The sequence below is a fragment of the Vicugna pacos genome, chromosome 34, assembly GCF_048564905.1.
Source record: "Vicugna pacos chromosome 34, VicPac4, whole genome shotgun sequence".
Classification (NCBI taxonomy): Eukaryota; Metazoa; Chordata; class Mammalia; order Artiodactyla; family Camelidae; genus Vicugna; species Vicugna pacos.
The window spans coordinates 3,606,913-3,627,497 of record NC_133020.1 but is presented as its reverse complement, the minus strand read 5'-3'; the positions used below and the strand labels follow the sequence as shown (position 1 = coordinate 3,627,497).

Genomic DNA, 20,585 nt, shown 5'->3' with positions numbered 1-20,585 from the left:
TTAAAGGTCCTAAGGCTCAGGTTTAAGTAATTTTTAAACAATCAAAAATATGCATCTTGAACTTAAGTTTAAGATTCAAAGTTTTAAATTCTGAAGCAAAGGAACTGCATGTAAATTTACTTTTTCATACATGAATTACTAACCCAAGACATAAAAAAGATACTGCATAATATATCTCTACTTATACCATTAAAAAAATTAGATCTTAGTCATTCCTTTATGAATTCCAAAGTTAAGTCTGTATTCAAGATTGTAAACTTTGCATTATTAAATTATTTATTATAAAAATTCAGTGCTTTCTATCATAAAATGTATATGAGGAAAGTGTAATATTAATCATCCAAGTTGAGAATTAGAAATAATTCGGTCATTCTAATACTGAGTTAAGCTTTTCCCAAGAGGTAGTATGAAGTGTACAAATGCTGCAGCAGAGAATTACGCACCGAAACATTTCATCTCTTTTATAGGTCAATGTGTGCAAGTGCAATTTTAAAAAACCCAGTTCACATAATTGAGATCTCAACTTCTAAAATATTCAGGCTGGGATATGTACATACAGATATTATGAATGCCTTAATAACATGAAAAGGATTGAGTAATAAAGTTGGGTGTCCCACTGGAGGCACCCCCCAGGCACAAACCAAGGCTGCACACTAGACAGGTCTGTACAGTGTTCTCTGCAAAGGAAAAGGAACACTCAAAAACTCCTAGCAAATCCTAATACACGAGTACATGTCATCACCCATCATGCAACGGGCTAGTCAGAGTCTCCACGTTCTGACTGCCCCAAATCTGACCCGGACTACTCGAGTAGTTTCAGGCGGAAGCCCTTCTTATTTTACAATGGAAATCAATGGCAAAGTAGGGTTTTGCTTCAGAGAAGTTCCGTTTATAGTCAGTTTTAATGGGGCAGATTAATTCCATAAAAATTTTAATATGGTATTTGGAAAACATGGAAACAATTAAAAATTACACATAAGTACCAAAATAATTTTTAAATCCTTCTTAAAGATATTTAACTGTTATAACCCTAGTTAAAAAATAAATAATTCTAAATCAACATTGTTTTTTCTATTAAAAAAAAACTGAAACTTGATTGAACTTTCTGACAAGCAGATTTACAGAGCCAACATTTAGTCTAAAATAGCTAAAATTCTAATTCTCTCTAGTTAAAATTCCTTTTCCTAGTATAACTTCATTAAAAATGACATCTGAAGAAAAGAAATCAGAAATACAGAGAAGGCTTATTCATTAGTTGGAATTTTCTAGATTCAAAAATCTTTCAAAGCATGTTAATGGCTGTTAATGATAAACTGTATGTTTTGAACAATGATGTTTCTGTTATTATCTGTGAAATACCATTCTACCTAAGCTTTACCGAAAAATAGTTTTATCGGTATTTCTTCTCCTCTCCATTGCATTATCTGCCCAGACTATTTTCAAGAAAACATTTTTTTTAACCTTTTAAAAGAAATCAATTTGAAAAACTCTAACTTGTGAGGTCTTATTCTCTAAAACCCATCATTTTTAATCCAGTCTTTTAGTTTTGGCCTTGTTACTTACCTGGAATTTTGTTTCCCCATTTCCCTGAATGATTTAAGCCATGAGGACTGGTTGATGAATCTTCTACTATCAGTAACTATTACAGAAGGAAGAGTGATGTTGGCACAAGTATCCCAAACTTAGTCATAACGGCACCTGGGGGATATACCCCTCTCATTATTTTTAACCTTTTACAGTATGGAAACTTAAAAGCAACCCTTAAATAGTAAGAAAGCTAGACTAACACATTCTAATACAGAATCAACCACATTCAACACAATCTGAATGCAAATACTTCTTTCATAATACAGTTTTACAGTTTAACGGACATCATTTAATATGATAATCTCAGATCTGACATTATCCTGTTTTAAATATTTGCCTCACGCTTCTATTTAAAGTTACCCTATTGCCCACTCACCACAACACAAAGTTCTTTTCCTCTTAATATTTTACAAACTGATCATTTTCATCATTAGTGGATCTTTTTATTACTCACCCCCTGCTCCCAAAGTATACCAGAAAGAATCAGATTAAGAAACTTAGCATCTTTCTACAAAATGTGCTTGCTTCTCCCTGTGTAAGTGCCCACCATACAATCTGTGAATGACACCTGTTACCTATAACAGCATCTGCGTATCTGCCCCCCCGTAAGAATCCCCCTTAGTCTTTCACAGTCCTGCCTGGAACAATCAGAAAAGTCAATAGCCAGAGAGTTTCAAGAAAAGCAGTTACCGTCTTAAAACCGAACGATTGGAATAAATGGTCCTGGCATTATGGCTTAACAGTAATATGGCTATAACACAGGGACCCCTCCCTCTTTTCCTTTATTAACAATGTGACTAGTTTTAAAGTCTAGACTAGTTTTCCATATGTTTTCCACATTTTTATTCTGACATCGTATCTTTTAAAAACAAAGAGATGCAAACATTTGCACTTATCAATGCCTTTTTCTGCAGATGTGGTTTGACTTCTTTCCTTCAGGCTCTTTGTCATCAAGAAGCGAGGTCTGATTTCAGCACTGCCCCCCTGCTATGACAGTGTCAGACAGGGGCCATCTTCGAAGCGATACTCCAGTTGGGCTTATTCAGTGATTAGATTAGCTGCATAATTTCTTCTAGGACATTTGTAACAGACACAACATATATAGGATTTCAGTTTGGGTTTGTTTTTCTTGTTTTTCTTTTTTTTTTTTCTAGGTATGACTCCTGCTTCTCAGTCATATTTTTTTTTCTTTGAATATATTGCACAATATTTTATTATTAAAAAAGGTTTCATGTCTCAGGCAAAAAGTTCTTCTCCTTCACTTGGGAGGTGCTAATGTGTATTGTTTTCTAAAAGAGGTAAGTGGTTGTCTGTGTGGCCGTCTTCAAAGGGGACCTAGGGAGGGGAAAAAGACCGAAGCATTAGTTTTACTTATACTATTTCCCCTAGACACAGCACTTTATTTTGGGCAATTTCTTTCTGGGCACCGAGAGCTACTGTTTAGAGTTAAGGATATTATGACTTAGAGATCAGCACATTTATACGATACCACCACTTACAGAATTGACGGGTTTGTAAGCTCCAAGTCTGAAACGACAGTAAATTATTTCAACTATAAATTTTCCAATTCCATGTAACATGCCTGTAATAAAAAAATAAGCTTAGTTTTTAATTAAATTCTGCTTTTAATGAAATTACTTCCTAAGTTAATTATTCCTAAATTTGTACGTAAAAATAAAAAACTCAACTAATAATGATGGAACAGACTGAGGAAACAGAGCAGTTTGCCTTATTCACTTCCACAGTTAAAAACATCACAACAGTTGAATTTTAAAATAGATTTCTTTTCAAAATCACAAGACCACATCATTCATGACCTTGACAAAGCAATCTTTTCAAAGGTGCTTAATACATCTTATACTCACACAATTTTGAAAAATAAACAATATTAGCACCACAAATTTAAATGACCTTGAACAAAGGAGTGACAAAAACTTTCACAAGAAAAGCTATTCATTGCTTTAAAAAACATACCAAAGTATATAAACTAAGTAGTTCCAAGTAATACTGAATAGGAGTTAGGATAAAGAAGGAACTGTTTTCTTTCTTTATCTATTGCACTTAACTTTCAGATTTTCAAGATTATAATTCTGCAAGTTACCTCTGAGAATCCCATAATCTTAAGGCAAAAAGGCCAAAAATCATAAAAATACTGACTGAAAAATTTGGTTTCACATATTGCATAGTTCAACATAGCGTAAGATATAATTTTACATGCCATACAGTTAAAAATATCTTAAATGAAAAAGAAAACTTACACTTCAAAGTCTACTGTTTCTAGGCACTTTCTCATCTAATCCTACAACATACCTGCAAGTTAGATATTATTATTCCCATTTTTATAGAGAGAAAATAATTTCAGAAAACGTAGGTGACCTACACATGGCTACCACCATGTAACTGCACTTGGGCTCAATTCCAGGATCTCTCTAGCACACTAAGTAATCTCCCTAAATCATGAGTGCAGTGAACTTAGTTACATTTAATGCTTCATCAACGTAATTTTTGAGGTTTAGAATTACATCTTAAAGAAAAAATTCTTTAAATATCAAAACACGAGAATGTGTATATTGCTTGCCCCTTTTACGTAAAAGCATCTTGATTTTAGTGCTAGCAACACTTTTAGAAATTAGACCAAAAAAGGAATGAATCCTAACCTGTTGTTGAAAAGATTCCTCCAACAATACCACAGAGTCTTACAAAAAACTGCCAGAACGGCATGTGCTCCTCGGTGACTGTCACCATAAGAGAACTGAGATCATATTTCATAAAAATCCCAGACACTCCATGGCTGCCTGCAGCATGGTTAATGACGCGTTCCTAAAGGCAGACAAAGAGACGGGGAAAGACGGCAGAAGAGAAAAACAGCAGCCCCGTCAGCAGGTGCATCCAGTCCATACGAAGCCCCACACCTCCTGTGTGAGGAGGTACCCACATCTCCTCAGCAATTGTCCCACTGGACCAGGCTCTCCAGAGATAAGCAAATTATTCTGCATTGTGTGCTTAGCTTTTAAAGCAATCAAAAGAACAGACTCAATCTCTCCTATTTTCTCAGAAAGGTCACTTTACATACAAGGTTTCTACTGAGCTCAAGAATTTACAACTATAAGGCACATTTTTCATTGACCAAGTAATAAAAACGTGTTTCTATTTTGACATACTTTTTGTAATATTTCTTTGCCAAGAATTTACAAAATAATTATATTTACTTCCAGTCATTTAAATGATCAGACTATAAAATAAGTAATTTTAATTTTACTTTCTGTGTTCATTTTAAACTATATGAGATACCATATAGGAATAAAATATAATGCATTAATTTGAAAGATATAAATATTTGAGCTACTGGTTCAGTTTTTAAAGGAAATTTTTTTCTTGAAAGGAATGTAACTAAAATTATAAACCTGCCACAGTGTGCACACTGAGTGAGAAAGCACTATTTCGTTCCATCCTGTTTACACTTCAAAAATCAAGTCTGTAAACTTCCTAATAAATTTCTATTATAGCTTGAAATAATTCTATGCTCCCACAGCGCTTTGCTGTGACTTTTATCTCAGGCCCTACCTGGTTTTCCTAAGCTACAACTGAGCTGCAAGATTCACTTTAAAACAATTTCACGTGGGCATTACAAAATCACTTTGTTTATTAGCACAACAGTGCCTTAATTGCATTGATCAGTGCATTGATCAAGTTTCCAATAAAGTGACTTCATCTTAAAGTTCTGAAATGTTCACTATCACGTCAAAATTATAAATATATTGTCGCCACCTATATGAGTGGGTGCTGTTTCAGGGATCAGGGTGTCTACATAATGAAAGACTCACAATGACTCACTTTTGGTCCAGGACCAGTGAAGGTCAGCCTCATCCTTCTCATCATCCACTTTACCAACTCCAGTTATGCCCTTTTTATTTTTTTAAAGCGAAAGACAACTATTGTAGTTGCCCTATCAGCACAAACACACCCTGCAAAGGTCAAATGCTCTGGTATTATATATATTTTACATTTACTTTTGTTATTTAAAATATATCCTGGACATAATTTCTCTCTCTTTTTTAAATTTGCATGCTCCTCCATTGTGTGGATGCACCACTTGGGGTGTTTCTAGTCTTCTGCTATTACAAATAACATAGCGAATAGCCTCCTACACACACCATTTTTCCTTTCCCACGGGATCTTTGGATTCAACTTCCAGAAGTGGGGATTGCTGGGTCAAAAGGTAAATGTATTATCATTTACCCATGGGTATAATATCACCCATCACTGATATTTTATTGGCTTAAAATAAAACAGCAACGCATTTCAAAACTCCACAAATTTTAAGTGGGGGAGGGCACTAACTGCAACTCTCCAACCTCATTTTGTAGCAGGACCATAATATAAAATGCTTTTTAAAAACTCATTTCACTGGTTGGATTCAACCTACCCTTTCTGTCACAGAAAACTGGTGGGTGTCTGCTGAAATTTTATACGTATGTAGTCTTGTTGGCACAACTGTAATAAAATACTGGAACATCTGGTTGTCTGGAATAAAAACAAAGTATAGTTTTTTCCATCAATCCAGTAGCAATGAAAGTACTGCCAAATATTATATCCCCCTTCTATTAAATACAACTAATCTGAAACTTAATGCTACTTAGGACTTAATGGCTAACAAAAAAAATTGTAAAAGAATCGATGAAAGCAGTATATTCACACTTGGGAAAATAAGTTCTTAGTAAGCATAAACTAGCGCCCCACACACACACACACACACAAAAACACATACGTCTATTAAAAGATGTCAAAAAAGATGGGCTAGTGAATTTAGATACCCTCTACAATCCTTTTATCAAATATGGAAAATAAAAGTAGCTTTTCTTTACAGCACAGAAACTAATAAAAATAAAGTTACAATAGTATAACCACCACAAGACACATTTTCAGTTTCTACTAATATCTTAAATAAATCAAAATTAGGGGGAGGGTACAGCTCAAGTGGTAGAGCACTTGCTTAGCATGCATGAGGTCCTGGGTTCAATCTCCAGTAGTTCCTCTAAAAATAAATAAACCTAGTTACCTCCCCCCACCAAAATAAAATAATTAAATAATACAATAATAAATAAAACATTAAAAAAGTTTTTTTAATTGAATTGGCCATTGGATATACAAACCAAAATGTAGCCTTTGGATAAACACAAGGACTCGATACCACAGCAAGAATATAACTAAAGAAACTATTCAGTGATGGCCTGGGGTTAGTATGAATCAAAAGGATCATAATTATATAGTCACTAGGCATTTCTAGGTTTAATACAAGTTATAAATACTATTATATCATTATTAATTAATTTTAAACAATTCACATAATATAAAACATGTTAATTCTCTAGGGCTATATTCTAGAAAATTTAGAATTAGGTCTATCTACCTATAGTTTCAGCTCGGTAAGTACATACACTCTCAATACGTTTGACCTGAAAACAGATACAGTTCATATCATGTGGTAATGATTGTCTATGAAAACTGTGTACATGAATAAAATGCATCAGTTTCAAATGTATGGCTTGATACATTCTGACAAATGTTTTTACCCATATGATCACCACCACAATCAAAACATAAAATATTTTCATCATCTCAAAACGTTCCTTTGAACCCTTTTGCAGTAAATGCCCTCAATCTCTGGCCCTAGGATAAGCACTAATCTACCTTGCATTGTTCTAGACCAGTTTTGTCTATAATTTCATATAAATGGAGGTGTACAGTATCTACTTTTGTGGGTCTAGCTTCTTTTGCTCAGCATGAATGAATTTTTTCCCCATCAATTCACTTTCTCTGTCTCTTATCTCAGTAATCCAGAACAGGACAGGGAAGGGTAAAACTGAAGACAGCAGGGAGAGGTAAGGGTAATGGTCTCTTCAACACTAATATTAAGTAAGTTTCTAACCAAATAAAGAAAGCCATTCACTGTTTCAACTTCACCATTTCCAATTTTACCTACTGCTTGTACCACTATAACTTTCAAAAACATGAATGTTTTTTGGCCAGTTCTTCTATTATTAATTTCAACTTAAATCCTACATATTATCACAGATAATATTAGAGCGAAACGGTGTCAGTTTTGTCCACCAACAATAAATGGCTTATCGATTGTGAACAGTCCTCAGTTTCATCCTTTGAGTTGTTCTTTGATATAAAGTGAACTGCCCAATGTGTGCTTATTTTTGAGATGCTTTACAAATAACTTTATTACGCCATAAACAAAAATAGCAAGCTGAAAGCGCTAGGAAAAAAGATGTTCAAGTATTAAGTATTTATGAAAAAAAGATGAAATTGAGAGTGGTAAGGCAATAACCAATCCTGTTGTACACACGGGGGAGATAATTAGACCTGAGGGAAAAAATGAAAGACAAAGGAAGTCTTGCCACACGAGGAGTGAAGTGCCAATGCAATGCACAGTAACCAAAGACGGTCAAAGAAACGTGACAGGAAAAATTGGAAACCTTTTCAGCTACGGCCAGAGAACACCTGAAGAGCTGTCTGATCACGTAAAGGCCAGGCAGAGGGGGAAGTGCTGCTGCACGAGATTTTGTTGCAAGACACAAATTGTTCCATAGTTTACAGGTCTGTCCAGATCTGCACAACATTAAAGATGCCACTGCTAAGTAAGTAATCCCCTCAAAATGCCTGTGTCACGGAGGGGTAGTTCCTCAGCTCAACAGATTCGTAATGAATTGTTTTCCTTCTTGAAAAAGAGGCCCAGTAGAACATACATCAGGAAGGAGAAGGGTATACTTGCTCTAAAGCCTTGAATAACCTGTTGACACTCATCTCGTGGCATTTTATAAAGTAACTTTAAACGCCTCTTAGTCTTTCTGAATTTAGGACCAAGTAAACTTAAAGAGTCTTTTGAAAATTATTCTGTTCATACTAAGAACTGCTTTTTTTAAAAAAAAATGTATAGTTCATTTTAGCATCTTGAAACAAAGTATTAACCAAAATGCTTTTCAATGAACATCTCATGTACTATTTAATGTATTTTGCTGTAGAAATGAACATATACTTCAAGACAAGATTATACTAAATAAAGCTTGTAACTCTCAGAGTGCTTCCACTCACACACTTCCCGATTTAGTGCAGCGCTGAATGTGGAGAAGCAGTCACGCCCTCCTAGCACCTCGACCTTTCACACACTCAGAGCTCTTACAGTCTACGCCTTGGCCTGCTTACTACTGACGAATTTCTTATTCTGTTCCATGGTTCATTTTTTAACGTTTATAATTTATCCACTACTAGGGCAAATTCTCTCCACACACATCTCCCCTTAGAGATTGCACCATTTAAACCACTTAAAGATTTATCGGTTTTCCTGTTACAAGGTGGTTAGGAAGAGCGTTATTTAAAATATATTAATATGAAAGCTATAAGAACAATTTGCCTACATGCAAATTCCAATAGTAATCAACTACTTACGATCTAATGCAATTTTTTCAGTTCCATCTAAAGGATTAATAATTCCTGGAACAGGCTCTCCAAAAGACAAATGATCTATTCTGTGAGAAAAGTTGTAAGCTAAGAGGCAAAAAATAAAACCAATTAAGTAGAGAAATTGCATTAGTCAGAACTACAAGTTACAGGTTAGTTCACATTCTTACCTTTCTCAAATGAAAATATCTAAAATCTGCTGGTATAACAATACAGTATTTAATACCACATTGTTTTTGAGAAACATGCCTATAAACATGTGAATTAAATGCATACAGGTATGTAAGTAAAATGCTAATCCCAAATTTCATAATTACGTACAAATTAACATCTAAGAACTCCTGATAATATCTAATTTATATATATGTTACATACATTCTTATGTTATATAATTATATAATTTTTAAGTTATAATTACACAAGTTATGTAATTCATGTTACCTATGTTTATTATATACATATTTCTTATTACAAGATATATATAATAAGATATATTTATATCTACATATATAAGAAATCCTGATTACATCTAACCCCAATAACCAAAAAAATAAGTATTTCCTGATTAAAATCATCATATAGAAAGAGGATTGTGCTGTTAGAAGAACTGGGATGATGTCCGTGAAACTGATCAGATATATTCTTGATACACACCATTGCTAAATGTGACCAAACTTATTTTTTATGGTATTTATTACTTGTTTCTGTTCTCTAAAGCAGACTTTAAAAACTAAGCTTTATGGTGATCATTACACAAAAGTAATCTGAATACTTCATGTATGTGTGTGTAAATGTCCACATTTAAATTGACAAACTTCAAACATATTCTCTCCATTATCTGTAAAAACTAGCAGAAATGTGTACAAAGTGATGTAAAAACTAGCAGAAATGTGTACAAAGTGATGTAAAAGACCAAGGCTCTCCTCTCTAACCTCAGCACTTCTGAGCTGTGACTGAGTAGAAATGCAGACAGCTTACAGGCAAGAGAAAATGGACTGGAGTCAATAAATCCAACCACTTATTTTCCCCTTCAGATATCTTCTTTCAAAACAGCCCACTCCCAAGCCCTACCTTGCACCCACACTAAAAATTTAAAAATACACTTTTTCAGCAAGGACATATTCATGGAAAAAATTTCAGAAACTGCTTACAGTCATGGTTGACAAGTGCTGCCAAGTGTGCATGACCTCGGGGATGTGGAATTGCCCTGAAAGGAGGAAAAAATGGATTAAACTAAAACATTTAACTATATAACTAACTAAAATCAGAAAGGGAATCTTTTCTAAGGTTTATATAATTTTCTTAATATAAAATAATATAACAACATACTTGGCCTATGATTTAAGTAGGTAAGTCTACTCATCTTGGTAATGCAATAAACTGGAGGTTGGCAAATGTTTTCTGTAAAGAGCCAGACAGTAAATATTTTAGGTTTTGTGGGCCAAGATGCAAAACCGAAGGTATTATGTAGTTACATAAGAAGAGAGAAAACAAATCTTCACAAACACATTAATGAAATTCAAAATGTAATAGCAATACTCGAGCGCTTTTTTGAATACAGGTATTTCTGCTGGGAGACAGCACTTTGCTAAATTGGAGTTGAGGTTTCCTATTTTCAAAGTCCCAGAGATGATAAGGGTAAGATACAAACCAAATGCTTTTCCACTTGGTCTCTCTTATTGATGGTATGAGTTATCATATAAAGAGATAAGCGCAATTAGGAACAAAGGCCAAAATACAGAAGTTCACACAATATTTGCCAGTTTCTCTCTTTCAGTTAGTTAGGATATTGTTTGTATCCCAAGGTGCAGTAAAATCTTCTAAATCTCTTTGAGCCAACTATTATTTGCTGACTGATACCAAGAAATTCTAAGGTTCCCATTTACAGGTTCGGGATGGAGAGAATGGTCCTGGCAACAATAACAACGCGACAAAACACAAATGTTAGGGAGAGTGGGACAACAAAGACAAAGCAAATGCTTGAACTGATCACTGTCAGCACTGACATAATTTTGCACAGAAGCCTAATGCTGTCTCTCTATATTTCTTTAAATCTCCAGCCATTCTCTTTCCTGCTTTATGGCCTGTCCCTCGGCCTGGGTGCCATTCTCCCCTTTATACGAAAATTCCTAATCATCCACTAGTGTTCAAAGGTTTTCCTCGATAAAGCCTTCACTGACTTGCAGAGTAGGTCAGGTACCCTGTTACACAGTTTCTTAGCAGCCATAGTTTTCCTTTATAGCTTCAACACAACTGTAATTAAATAATGATGGGTGTACTTCACTGTTTAAAGTTCAGATTCTCTCATGGAACGTCAGCAAAAACCCTTTCTCTTTTCCTTTCTCTTTTCACTGTTTCACCTTTAGTATATAGCATGGTATTTGCACAAAACAAGGACTCAAAGAAAGGCTTTTATAATGAAGGATTGTTCAGCTCTGCAACTCCAGCTGGAAGGATGGAAGGGAGGGAGAGAAGCAGAGAAAGAGGGAAGAGACAACCGGGGAATCTGTTCATCCATTCAGAAATTCACCAAGGGTTTATGATATGACAGTTTCTGTACTGGGTTCTGCTCATGAAGGCAGGCGGTCTGAAATTTTTTCTTAACTTTTAACTTTCTCCCAGACACTAATTTCTAACTACATCAAAATATCTGTCTCCAGTTAGTTAGGGATTACATTTTGATGAGGATCACCAACAGGAAAAATGAAACAGAAGCCTAATACTCCCCAACAAAATGAACACATTAATAAAACGTCTAGATAAGAACATGCCGGCTACTCCAACTTAGCAAGTTGAAGGTTTTAATTCAGTTACCTACAGCTCATACACTTTAACATACAAAATGTGACATGACTGTTTCTCTTTCGTTTTGAAGTTGTCGTTTTTAAAGTTAGCAGTCTTCTCTACCCTGAGGTTGAAGGCTGAAATGTCAATCTAAAGACACCAAGAACACATTTTAAGCAGCCCTTTGGTGGTTGGTTCTATAGTATCTGGTTAGCAAAGAATTTACTTTTAACCAAACTGCCAACCCGTCTAAAGTATTTTCAGTAAGTGAAAAGAACATACTTGCCCACAGTTATGTGAAAATTCCCTGCTACTTTATTGACATATAGGTGACCGTGAATTCTGCACGCATCGGGCGGCTGTGATGAGTCATCTTCCCTGTTACAAGATAACGTCAGGATTACTTACAGCACATTCAATCGTCCCCATTTTGTGGTGAGAGAATTTTGCACAGGGAAAAAAAAATCCCTAAAGATTAATTTTTAGGTAATATTCTAAATGTCAAAAGTAGAATAGCAGTTTTCTGAAGTCTATACATTTATTTTAAAAAAATCTATAAAATAGAAAAAATTAATAATTATTATATAAATATTATATTTTATTTACACAAATCTAAAATTCTATGGTTCTTCAAATTTAACCAGAGGACTAAGTTTAAGGAGAGAAGAAAAATTAAAAGTAAAGAACTATTAGCCCAACAAAGACATACTTCCATCATCTACCTCTGGCACTTTACAGACAGGAAGGGATGGGAAAAAGAATGAGGTAAGGGAAGGGCATGCCATAATTTCACATAGATAATGGCATTTCCTTCCTAAACAAATGTAAAAATTCTGTGTAGTTTTAAATTTAAGTAATTATTTCCAAGATTATAGCATTTCCAAATATCAGCTCTTCAAATCTATAAAAGAGAAAAAACAGAAATAAAAATATCAAATCCCTAACCAAAGTTTATACACCTTCATAATGATAAATATAATTAATTTATTCTTTTTTCATCTTTGTTTAAACTGCAGTATATTGTATATTACATACATTACAGGTGTACAATATAGTGATTCACAAGTTTTAAAGGCCATACTCAATTTATAGTTATTGTAAAATATTGACTATATTCTCGTGTTGTATAATATATCCTTGTAGCTTTTTAAATTTTTTCAAATTTATTTTATTTTATTTTTTTACTTTGTAGCTTATTTAATACCTAATAGTTCATACCTCTTATTCCCTACCTCTATACTACCCCCACCTCTTAGTTTTGATTTTTTTTTTCTGGCCTGGGGATTTTTTTTTTTTTTTTTTTGAAGTACAGTTGATTTGCGATGTTGCATTAGTTTCTGGTGTACAGCACAGTGATTCAGTTATATGTATACATATATATATATTCTTTTTCACATTGTTTTTCATTATAGATTGTTATACATTATTGAACACAGTTCCCTGTGCTTAAAACCTAGTATAGTTTTATATGAAGGTACAGCATACACACATAAAAGAGAAAAATTAAGTGAAAATGAAGTAATACGATTTGTGATAATCCGGATTAATATTACAGGCTATAATAAATCACAGAGAAAAAAATGTGACAATGAGTGTGTATATGTCCATGAATGACTGAAAAATTGTGCTGAACACTGGAATTTGACACAACATTGTAAAACGATTATAAATCAATAAAAAATGTTAAAAAAAAATATTACAGGCTATAAATTTAAGAGGAAAAAAAGACATCTTCATCATACAGGATGATTACATTTTCTCTAAGAAATGTGAGGTCCAGAGAATTAAACCAATACTAAAATTATGTCAAAGTAAGTTATTAGTAAATAGTTGCATATTTAAAACACACATCTCACCTTGGTGGAAGTGCTGTTGATGCACTTTTAAAAGCACTTTTAAATATCACATCTTGAAGTGAATGCTCTTCTTGCAGTCTACTCTGAATCAGCTGAAGCATCCTACGTAGAAAACAAGTAAGTAATAGTTTAGAAACACAGTGAGACACACAGAGAAAGCCAACACCATTTTAAAAATAACAGTGGGTAGCTGACTTAACTAAGCCATACATTTATTATTACAGAACTTTATTCCAAAATAAAGTACTAAGTTTTCTTTCATCATTTCCTTGAAAGCAGGAAAAATGAGGCAGTGTGGCTAGAGGCCTAACAGCTGGGCTCCTTAAGCCTGTCTGATTCCACCAGCACTGGACATGCAACCAGCTTCTGCCCACCTGACTATCTAGCTTCACCCTTCACGCATGCGTGCGGCAGTTACAAAATTCTTCATTTTTGTCAGACACTGGGTAAAGTGTTACAGATACAGAATGAGACAAATAAGGGGCCACATGATAAATTTGATGGACTTAAAGTAGGAGATTACTGGGGAATGAACACACAACATATATATATATATATATGCACACATACATATATATATATACACAAACACACAAATAACTTGGAAAAATTACAAACAAATATAGTCACTTAAAAAGGAAGTAAATGTAAATCAGAATTATCTGATTAGTATTAACTTCACATCCCATCATGATACAACAAACATTTCCTAGAAGTGCGAGTGAGAGATAAAATACGTACGCGCCACCCACTAAGAACACTAACTAGCAAGACAGGCCTATTTAAAACAAGTCATGTGCTCGCTTCAGCAGCTCATATACTAACATAATAAGTCATTTTTATACTGTGAATTTAGTAGAAATAAAAAGCAGTAATCACAAAGGCTCTGTCATGGTTTGAGATTTACTACTACAGGGAAGAGATGAATTGGAATCCTAAATATTTTAAGAAGTAGAACAATTGAAAGAAAATTTAAATATCTTTCAGCAAATTCCGTAGGTACAGAACACTCTGGTCTGCACATTATTCAGGCTGACAGGCCTGAGGCATTTCTAGTCCATTCAAGAATACTTGTTTAAAAGCAGAACATGATAATCTAGGAAGCTTCAAGAAGCCAGATCCCATCTTCAGATTTATATGTACAAAGATTTAAAATCTTTAGATCTAATGCTGGCAGAAATCAAAAGCTTCACATTTTCGTGTGTGTTTCCAGAGTTCAACTTTCAGTGCTGGGCAGTGGGAGAAGAGGTTGACAACACCAAAGTCTGTGTGTGTGTGTGTGTGTGAGTGTGTGTGTATGTGTAACTTCTGCTTCAAATATACCAATAAGTATCCAAGCTTATGTTCCATATATGAAAGTATGTAAAAACCACTATGATGGAAAAATAGCTATCATAATAGTAAAAACACAATCTCCTCTTGCACTTATTACTCATCTTGAACACTGACTAACATTCCAGATGAAAGGAGACTTCTCACTTTAATATTTCTGGCTTAAAGTAATGTATTTCATCCCTGGATGGGTTCCCACTAAAGGCTCAGAGACACCTAATATTCAGTTCTTTTGATCAACTACATTTACAGCTTTAATTTTAAAATCTCCCCAAATGATGAAAGTGGAAATTGAAAGAGAAAAGCCTTTGAAATATATTTATGGACTAGGAAGAAAAAAAAAAAAGGGGAAAAAAATTTTTGTAATAATCTTTAAGTCAGGTAATATCTGTTTAAACATAAGACACAGCCTAGAAACCAAAGAGAAAGAAAACAGTGGGAGTGGGGTAACCATTTATAACAAAGAACTGATTTCTTTAATATACAAAGGATTCTTTAAAGTTATTAAGAAAAAACCCAGCCACCAGCAAAATGGGCACGCAGCATGAGCAAGCACCTTCACACACGAAAATACAAACAGAAAAAAAATCTGCAGATATTCAGTTGATTCGTAAAGAATGCTAACTAAAACAAGTGCAAATTAAATTGGCAAAAATAAAAAAAAAGTCTGGTTATACCTATTATTGGTGAGGCTGTATAGAAACAAGTATTCTCATACAGTTTTGGAGTATAAATGAAACTATTTTGGGAAGATATTTCACATCATCTATCAAAACAATTTTTCCAGTTTTCCTGAGATATAATTGGCATATAACATTGTACAAGGTTAAGGTATAGAACATATGATTTGATTGATGTATATACTGTGAAATGATTACCACAGTAAGTTTAGTTAACAACCACCGCCTCACAGTTAGACCTTTTTTCCTTGTGATGAGAACTTATCAAAATATTAAATGTCCTCTAAAAGAGAAATTCCATTTCTAGAAACCACACACACACACACACACACACACATACATTCACACAAGTACATAAGGAATATATGTATATATATTCACATAAGGAATTAGATTCAAGAATTTTCACTGAGATTGTTTTTCACATTAGAATCCTACCAGCAATCTAAATGCCCACTGAGAAGGATCAATTAAACACACTATAGTTTCCCATAAAGTGCAGCACCATATGTACTTAAGATGAAAAATTTCAAAATATAAGGTTAGGCTGGAACAAGCAAGTTATAAAAACAAATGTATGGGATGATCCCTCCTGTATTAGGGTAAAAATTACATTGGCTAATACAGAAACCTACTGAAGATTATATAACAACAGAACACCTCTGGAAGGCTGCACAAGAAATTTAACTCGGGTTATTACCACTAGTCAGTGGCACTAGGTTTAGAGAATGATGAGGAAGCTTTTACTTTCATTTTATATTTTTATACTCAAATTTGGTCATATGTTGCTTTTAAATTTTTTAAATAGTAATACAATTTTAAATGAAAACTAAAATGTATGTGATTTGAAGTGCATTAGAGAAAAGATTATAGGACTTCCCTAAGATCTGATAAAATTTTTGAATATGTAAAAATTATACACTATATTCTGCTGATACTTCATCCAAAGAAATGCCTAGAGAAATATGTCAATCTATGAACGATCCACACTAGACAAAATTGACAAAGTGTGATCTAGATTTCATGTGGACTACAATACTTTGTTTACTCATTACCTTTGCCATTCTTTTTGCTGTGGTGAAAGATCAAATATTGCCTGAAATAAAGAAAAACATAATCACTAGCACTGTCAATTTCTTTTGGCTTTTATATCATCATTTTTAAAAATTTTCTTTGAGCAAGGAACAAATTTACAGTGCCATTAGAAACAAGCATTCAAAATTCACATTTCATCTTCCATAAGTCAAACTAAAAATTTAAATGAATGATATTTTTACTCAAAAGTAATATAAAGAAATTTTACTGATTGCAAATATTTTCCTGTTACCATTATCTACATTTATAGGGATGGACACAATGCAATCTAGTATATATGCAAAATGGCATTTAAATGATGCCAGCATGAAACAAAAGTATTTATTTAAAAAAGAAATGAAAAAGACATATGGCATAATATTCAAGCATCCAAAGCCCATATTCTTACCTGGAAAATATCATGATAAAACCACAGTGTTTGAAATCAGCTAAACAATGTCACTGTAATACCCAAATGTATTAATCAAGAAAAAAATCATTCAAAAGAATTTACCTAGGCACTATGTTCATCAACCTGCTTTACAGAATCAGAGGGAAATACACAAACTTCCCACGGTTTGTGGCAATATCCACAATTTAATTTTGTAGCAAAAAGTCCACTTTTGACTTTTAAAAAGGCAATTCATAACAAAACACATTGATTCTACTGTTTACCATATCCCTATTATTAATGATCCCTCCATAACCCACCAATGTCCCTGCAAATCCTTGCTCTTTAACCCCTCATTTCATCAAACGATTCTACCTCTGTCTTTTTATTCCTTCCTTTCCTGTAATGGTGCCCCTAATGTCTGTCTAAACTCTGTGCAGCATTTGCTCCAGGGTAAATTGCTCCCATCTTTCTGATTACAATGAAATTACTCTGATTTCTCGTCCTGCTGAATTTGTCTATATCATGCTTCCCAACTTTTTCACATCACAGAACACAAAGTGCTAACATGTATAAAACACACCATGCCAAACAGATGGGGCAAATGCAACTGCTCCCCAGTTACCTTTTGAATAAAACTGTTGACAGTAGGGACTACATGATTCTTCCTTTGATTTCCCGAAACCGCTTGATACAGCGCTTACCAGAGGGCGAAGGAACCACTGGTAGCTTACTTTGTGCGAGGTACGATGCCCCTTAATTCATTCTCTCACTTAACCTTCATAACAACTTTGTGAGTTTGTCATTATTCTTTACTTTTTGTATATAAGGAAGGATTGCTAAAGGTTAAAAGTTTTTTTCAAAATCACAGATAGTAAGGGTCAATATATAAACCCAGCTCTGTCTGAGTCCTCACTTTCCCATCCTTAAAAGTAGTTCTTTTCTTTAAATAAAGAAATAATAATGAAATATAATAGCAAATTGTAAAATAGTAAATACCATAGCATACTGTGTGATCATGGTTTGGGAACTAGTAAAGTTATTATAGTTATGTTTTTAATATTCAGACTGCATATTAAAATAAGTTAAAAAATTCAAATAATTTTACATTAATAATAATTCTTAGATATGTGAATGTAAATTAGGACAAGGAAATGAATATTTACCAAAAACATTAAACATTAAAATATTACTGACAAAAAGTATCAGATATTTTTAAGTTCCAAACTTTCTAAGACATGACTTTTAGTTATACGACAGTTAAATTAAAATAAAACTGCCCTTTTCCACAAATGATTGAAACAGATGGCAGCAACTGTTTACAAAGGAATAACCAACGATCTTGTCACAATTACATAATTCTAACATTCATCAGTGCCTAATACCTGCAAGGCATTACACTTTACATTTCCTGAACTATAAAGAAGAAAAAACAAATCTAATGCTTCTCAGGAGCTTAAAAATCCAGCTAGAGAGACAAGCTATCCAGAAAAAATACATATTAAAAAAAAATCAGAGACTTAATAAATGTGAAGAAAAGCAAGTGAGAGTGACAGACATCCAGAATACGGACAGAATGCTTGATAAACAGCATAAGTAACTTTTACAGGATAAGTTCAAGATGATTATCTCCTCTATTTCTCACAATGTCCAAAGAAACAGAAAAACGAGGACACAAATGTATCATCATTTTAAATCATTTTCAATTAGCATCCACATGCTGGAAATTTTCAAGAACTTGTGCAAGACAGCATACAAGGGAGACTAAATTGAGAAAAGCCCAGCACAGCTTACATCATGGAACAGAAAAGTCCACGTAAGGAGCAAGTAAATCCCCAATTCAGAGTAACAGAGGAAACAGGTGATAAATGAGAACAGGACACTCAAGGAAGAGTCTCCACCCTAAGAACACTTTCAGGAGTTCACTCAAGCGCCAAAGGCCACATCCCTCGGGGCGTTCCACAGCAGTGTCATTCCCAGCTTATATGTAGCCTGGACTAAATTCTAAATTAAGCAAAAATACTGCCACAACTGGCTGCTAATAAGAACAGTCACACTGGCTAAAGAAAAAAGGAATTACCCTGGCTAAATTTAACCTGTCAAAACAAATGCAGAAAAGGAAATTTGGGGTGCCCTGGTGAACCACTCTGCCATCCTGAACCTAATGGGACTTCCTCCTTTCTTTTCAAAAGTATCTGAAGCTCTGATTTTACTTAGAAGAAACATAGTATATCTAAACAATATATCTTTCTTAGGTCTGAAAAAAAAAAAAAGAAAGGAGGAGGAGGCTGGGAACTGACATAACTCAACAGTCCATTTCAAGTCTTGATCACTTAATTGGCCACTTATTTCCCTGTCCTAAAGATGAACAAGAAAATACTATCAACAAAATGAAAAGGCAACCTACAGAATGGAAGAAAATATTTCCAAGTGATCTGACTGACAAGGGACGAGTTTCCAAAATATACAAACATCTCATACAACTCAATATTTAAAAAAAAAAACAAACACAAGCAACCCAGCCAAAATGGGCAGAAGCCCTAAACAGACATCTCTCCAAAGAAGACATCCAGATGGTCAACAGGCACATGAAAAGACGCTCAACATCGCAAATTGTTAGAGAAATGCAAATCAAAACTACAATGAGTTATCACCTCACACCAGTCAGAATGGCCATCACTCAAAAGTCCACAAATGATAAAATGCTGGAGACGGTGTGGAGAAAAAGGAACCTTCCTACACTGTTGGTGGGAATGTAAATTGGTGCAGCCACTGTGGAAGACAGTATGGAGGTTCCTTAGAAAACTGAAAATAAACTTACCATATGATCTGGCAACCCCACTCCTGGGCATATTTTGAGAGAGAAACATAATTTGAAAAGAAACATGTATCCCAGTGTTCACAGCAGCACTATTTACAATAGTCAAGATATGAAAACAGCCTAATTGTCTGACAGATAGTCATCTGGACAAAGAAGATGTGGTGTGTCTATATACACATACACAGAATGGACTACTACTCAGCCATACACAAGAATAAAATAAAATAATGCCATTTGCAGCAACATGGATGGACCTGGAGATCATCATTCTAAGTGAAGTGAGCCAGAAAAAGAAAGAAAGGTACCATATGATATCACTTATATGTGGAATCTAAAAACAAAACCAAAAAAAAGACACAAATGAAATTGTTTACATAATGAAACAGATTCACAGACATAGAGAACAAACTGATGGTTAGCAGGGAGTAAATGGGGGGCGGGGGAAGGGATAAACTGGGAGTTCAAAAATTGCACCTCTTGGGGAGTGATGGAAATGTTAGGTACCTTGATTGTGGTGGTGGTTTCACAGGTGTGTACATCTATCAAAATTCATCAAATTGTACATCTGAAATACGTGTAGTTTACAGAAATCA

At 34.1% G+C, this 20,585-nt stretch overlaps 1 protein-coding gene across 1 annotated transcript in view; it reads right to left on the bottom strand.

Annotated features, from left to right (window-relative positions):
• Window positions 1–2,413: 2,413 nt before the first annotated feature.
• ERGIC2 (ERGIC and golgi 2) overlaps window positions 2,414–20,585 on the bottom strand; it is a 30,215-nt gene continuing 12,043 nt past the window's right edge. Inside the window, exons 6-14 of the mRNA XM_006199968.3 lie at window positions 16,762–16,802; window positions 13,695–13,796; window positions 12,121–12,216; window positions 10,206–10,261; window positions 9,043–9,141; window positions 6,014–6,111; window positions 4,245–4,407; window positions 3,087–3,169; window positions 2,414–2,922 (exon numbers count right to left, since the gene is read on the bottom strand). Of these exons, the coding sequence (XP_006200030.1) occupies window positions 2,860–2,922; window positions 3,087–3,169; window positions 4,245–4,407; window positions 6,014–6,111; window positions 9,043–9,141; window positions 10,206–10,261; window positions 12,121–12,216; window positions 13,695–13,796; window positions 16,762–16,802 (801 nt within the window). The 3' untranslated portion in view covers window positions 2,414–2,859. The remainder of the gene's footprint in view (window positions 2,923–3,086; window positions 3,170–4,244; window positions 4,408–6,013; window positions 6,112–9,042; window positions 9,142–10,205; window positions 10,262–12,120; window positions 12,217–13,694; window positions 13,797–16,761; window positions 16,803–20,585) is intronic.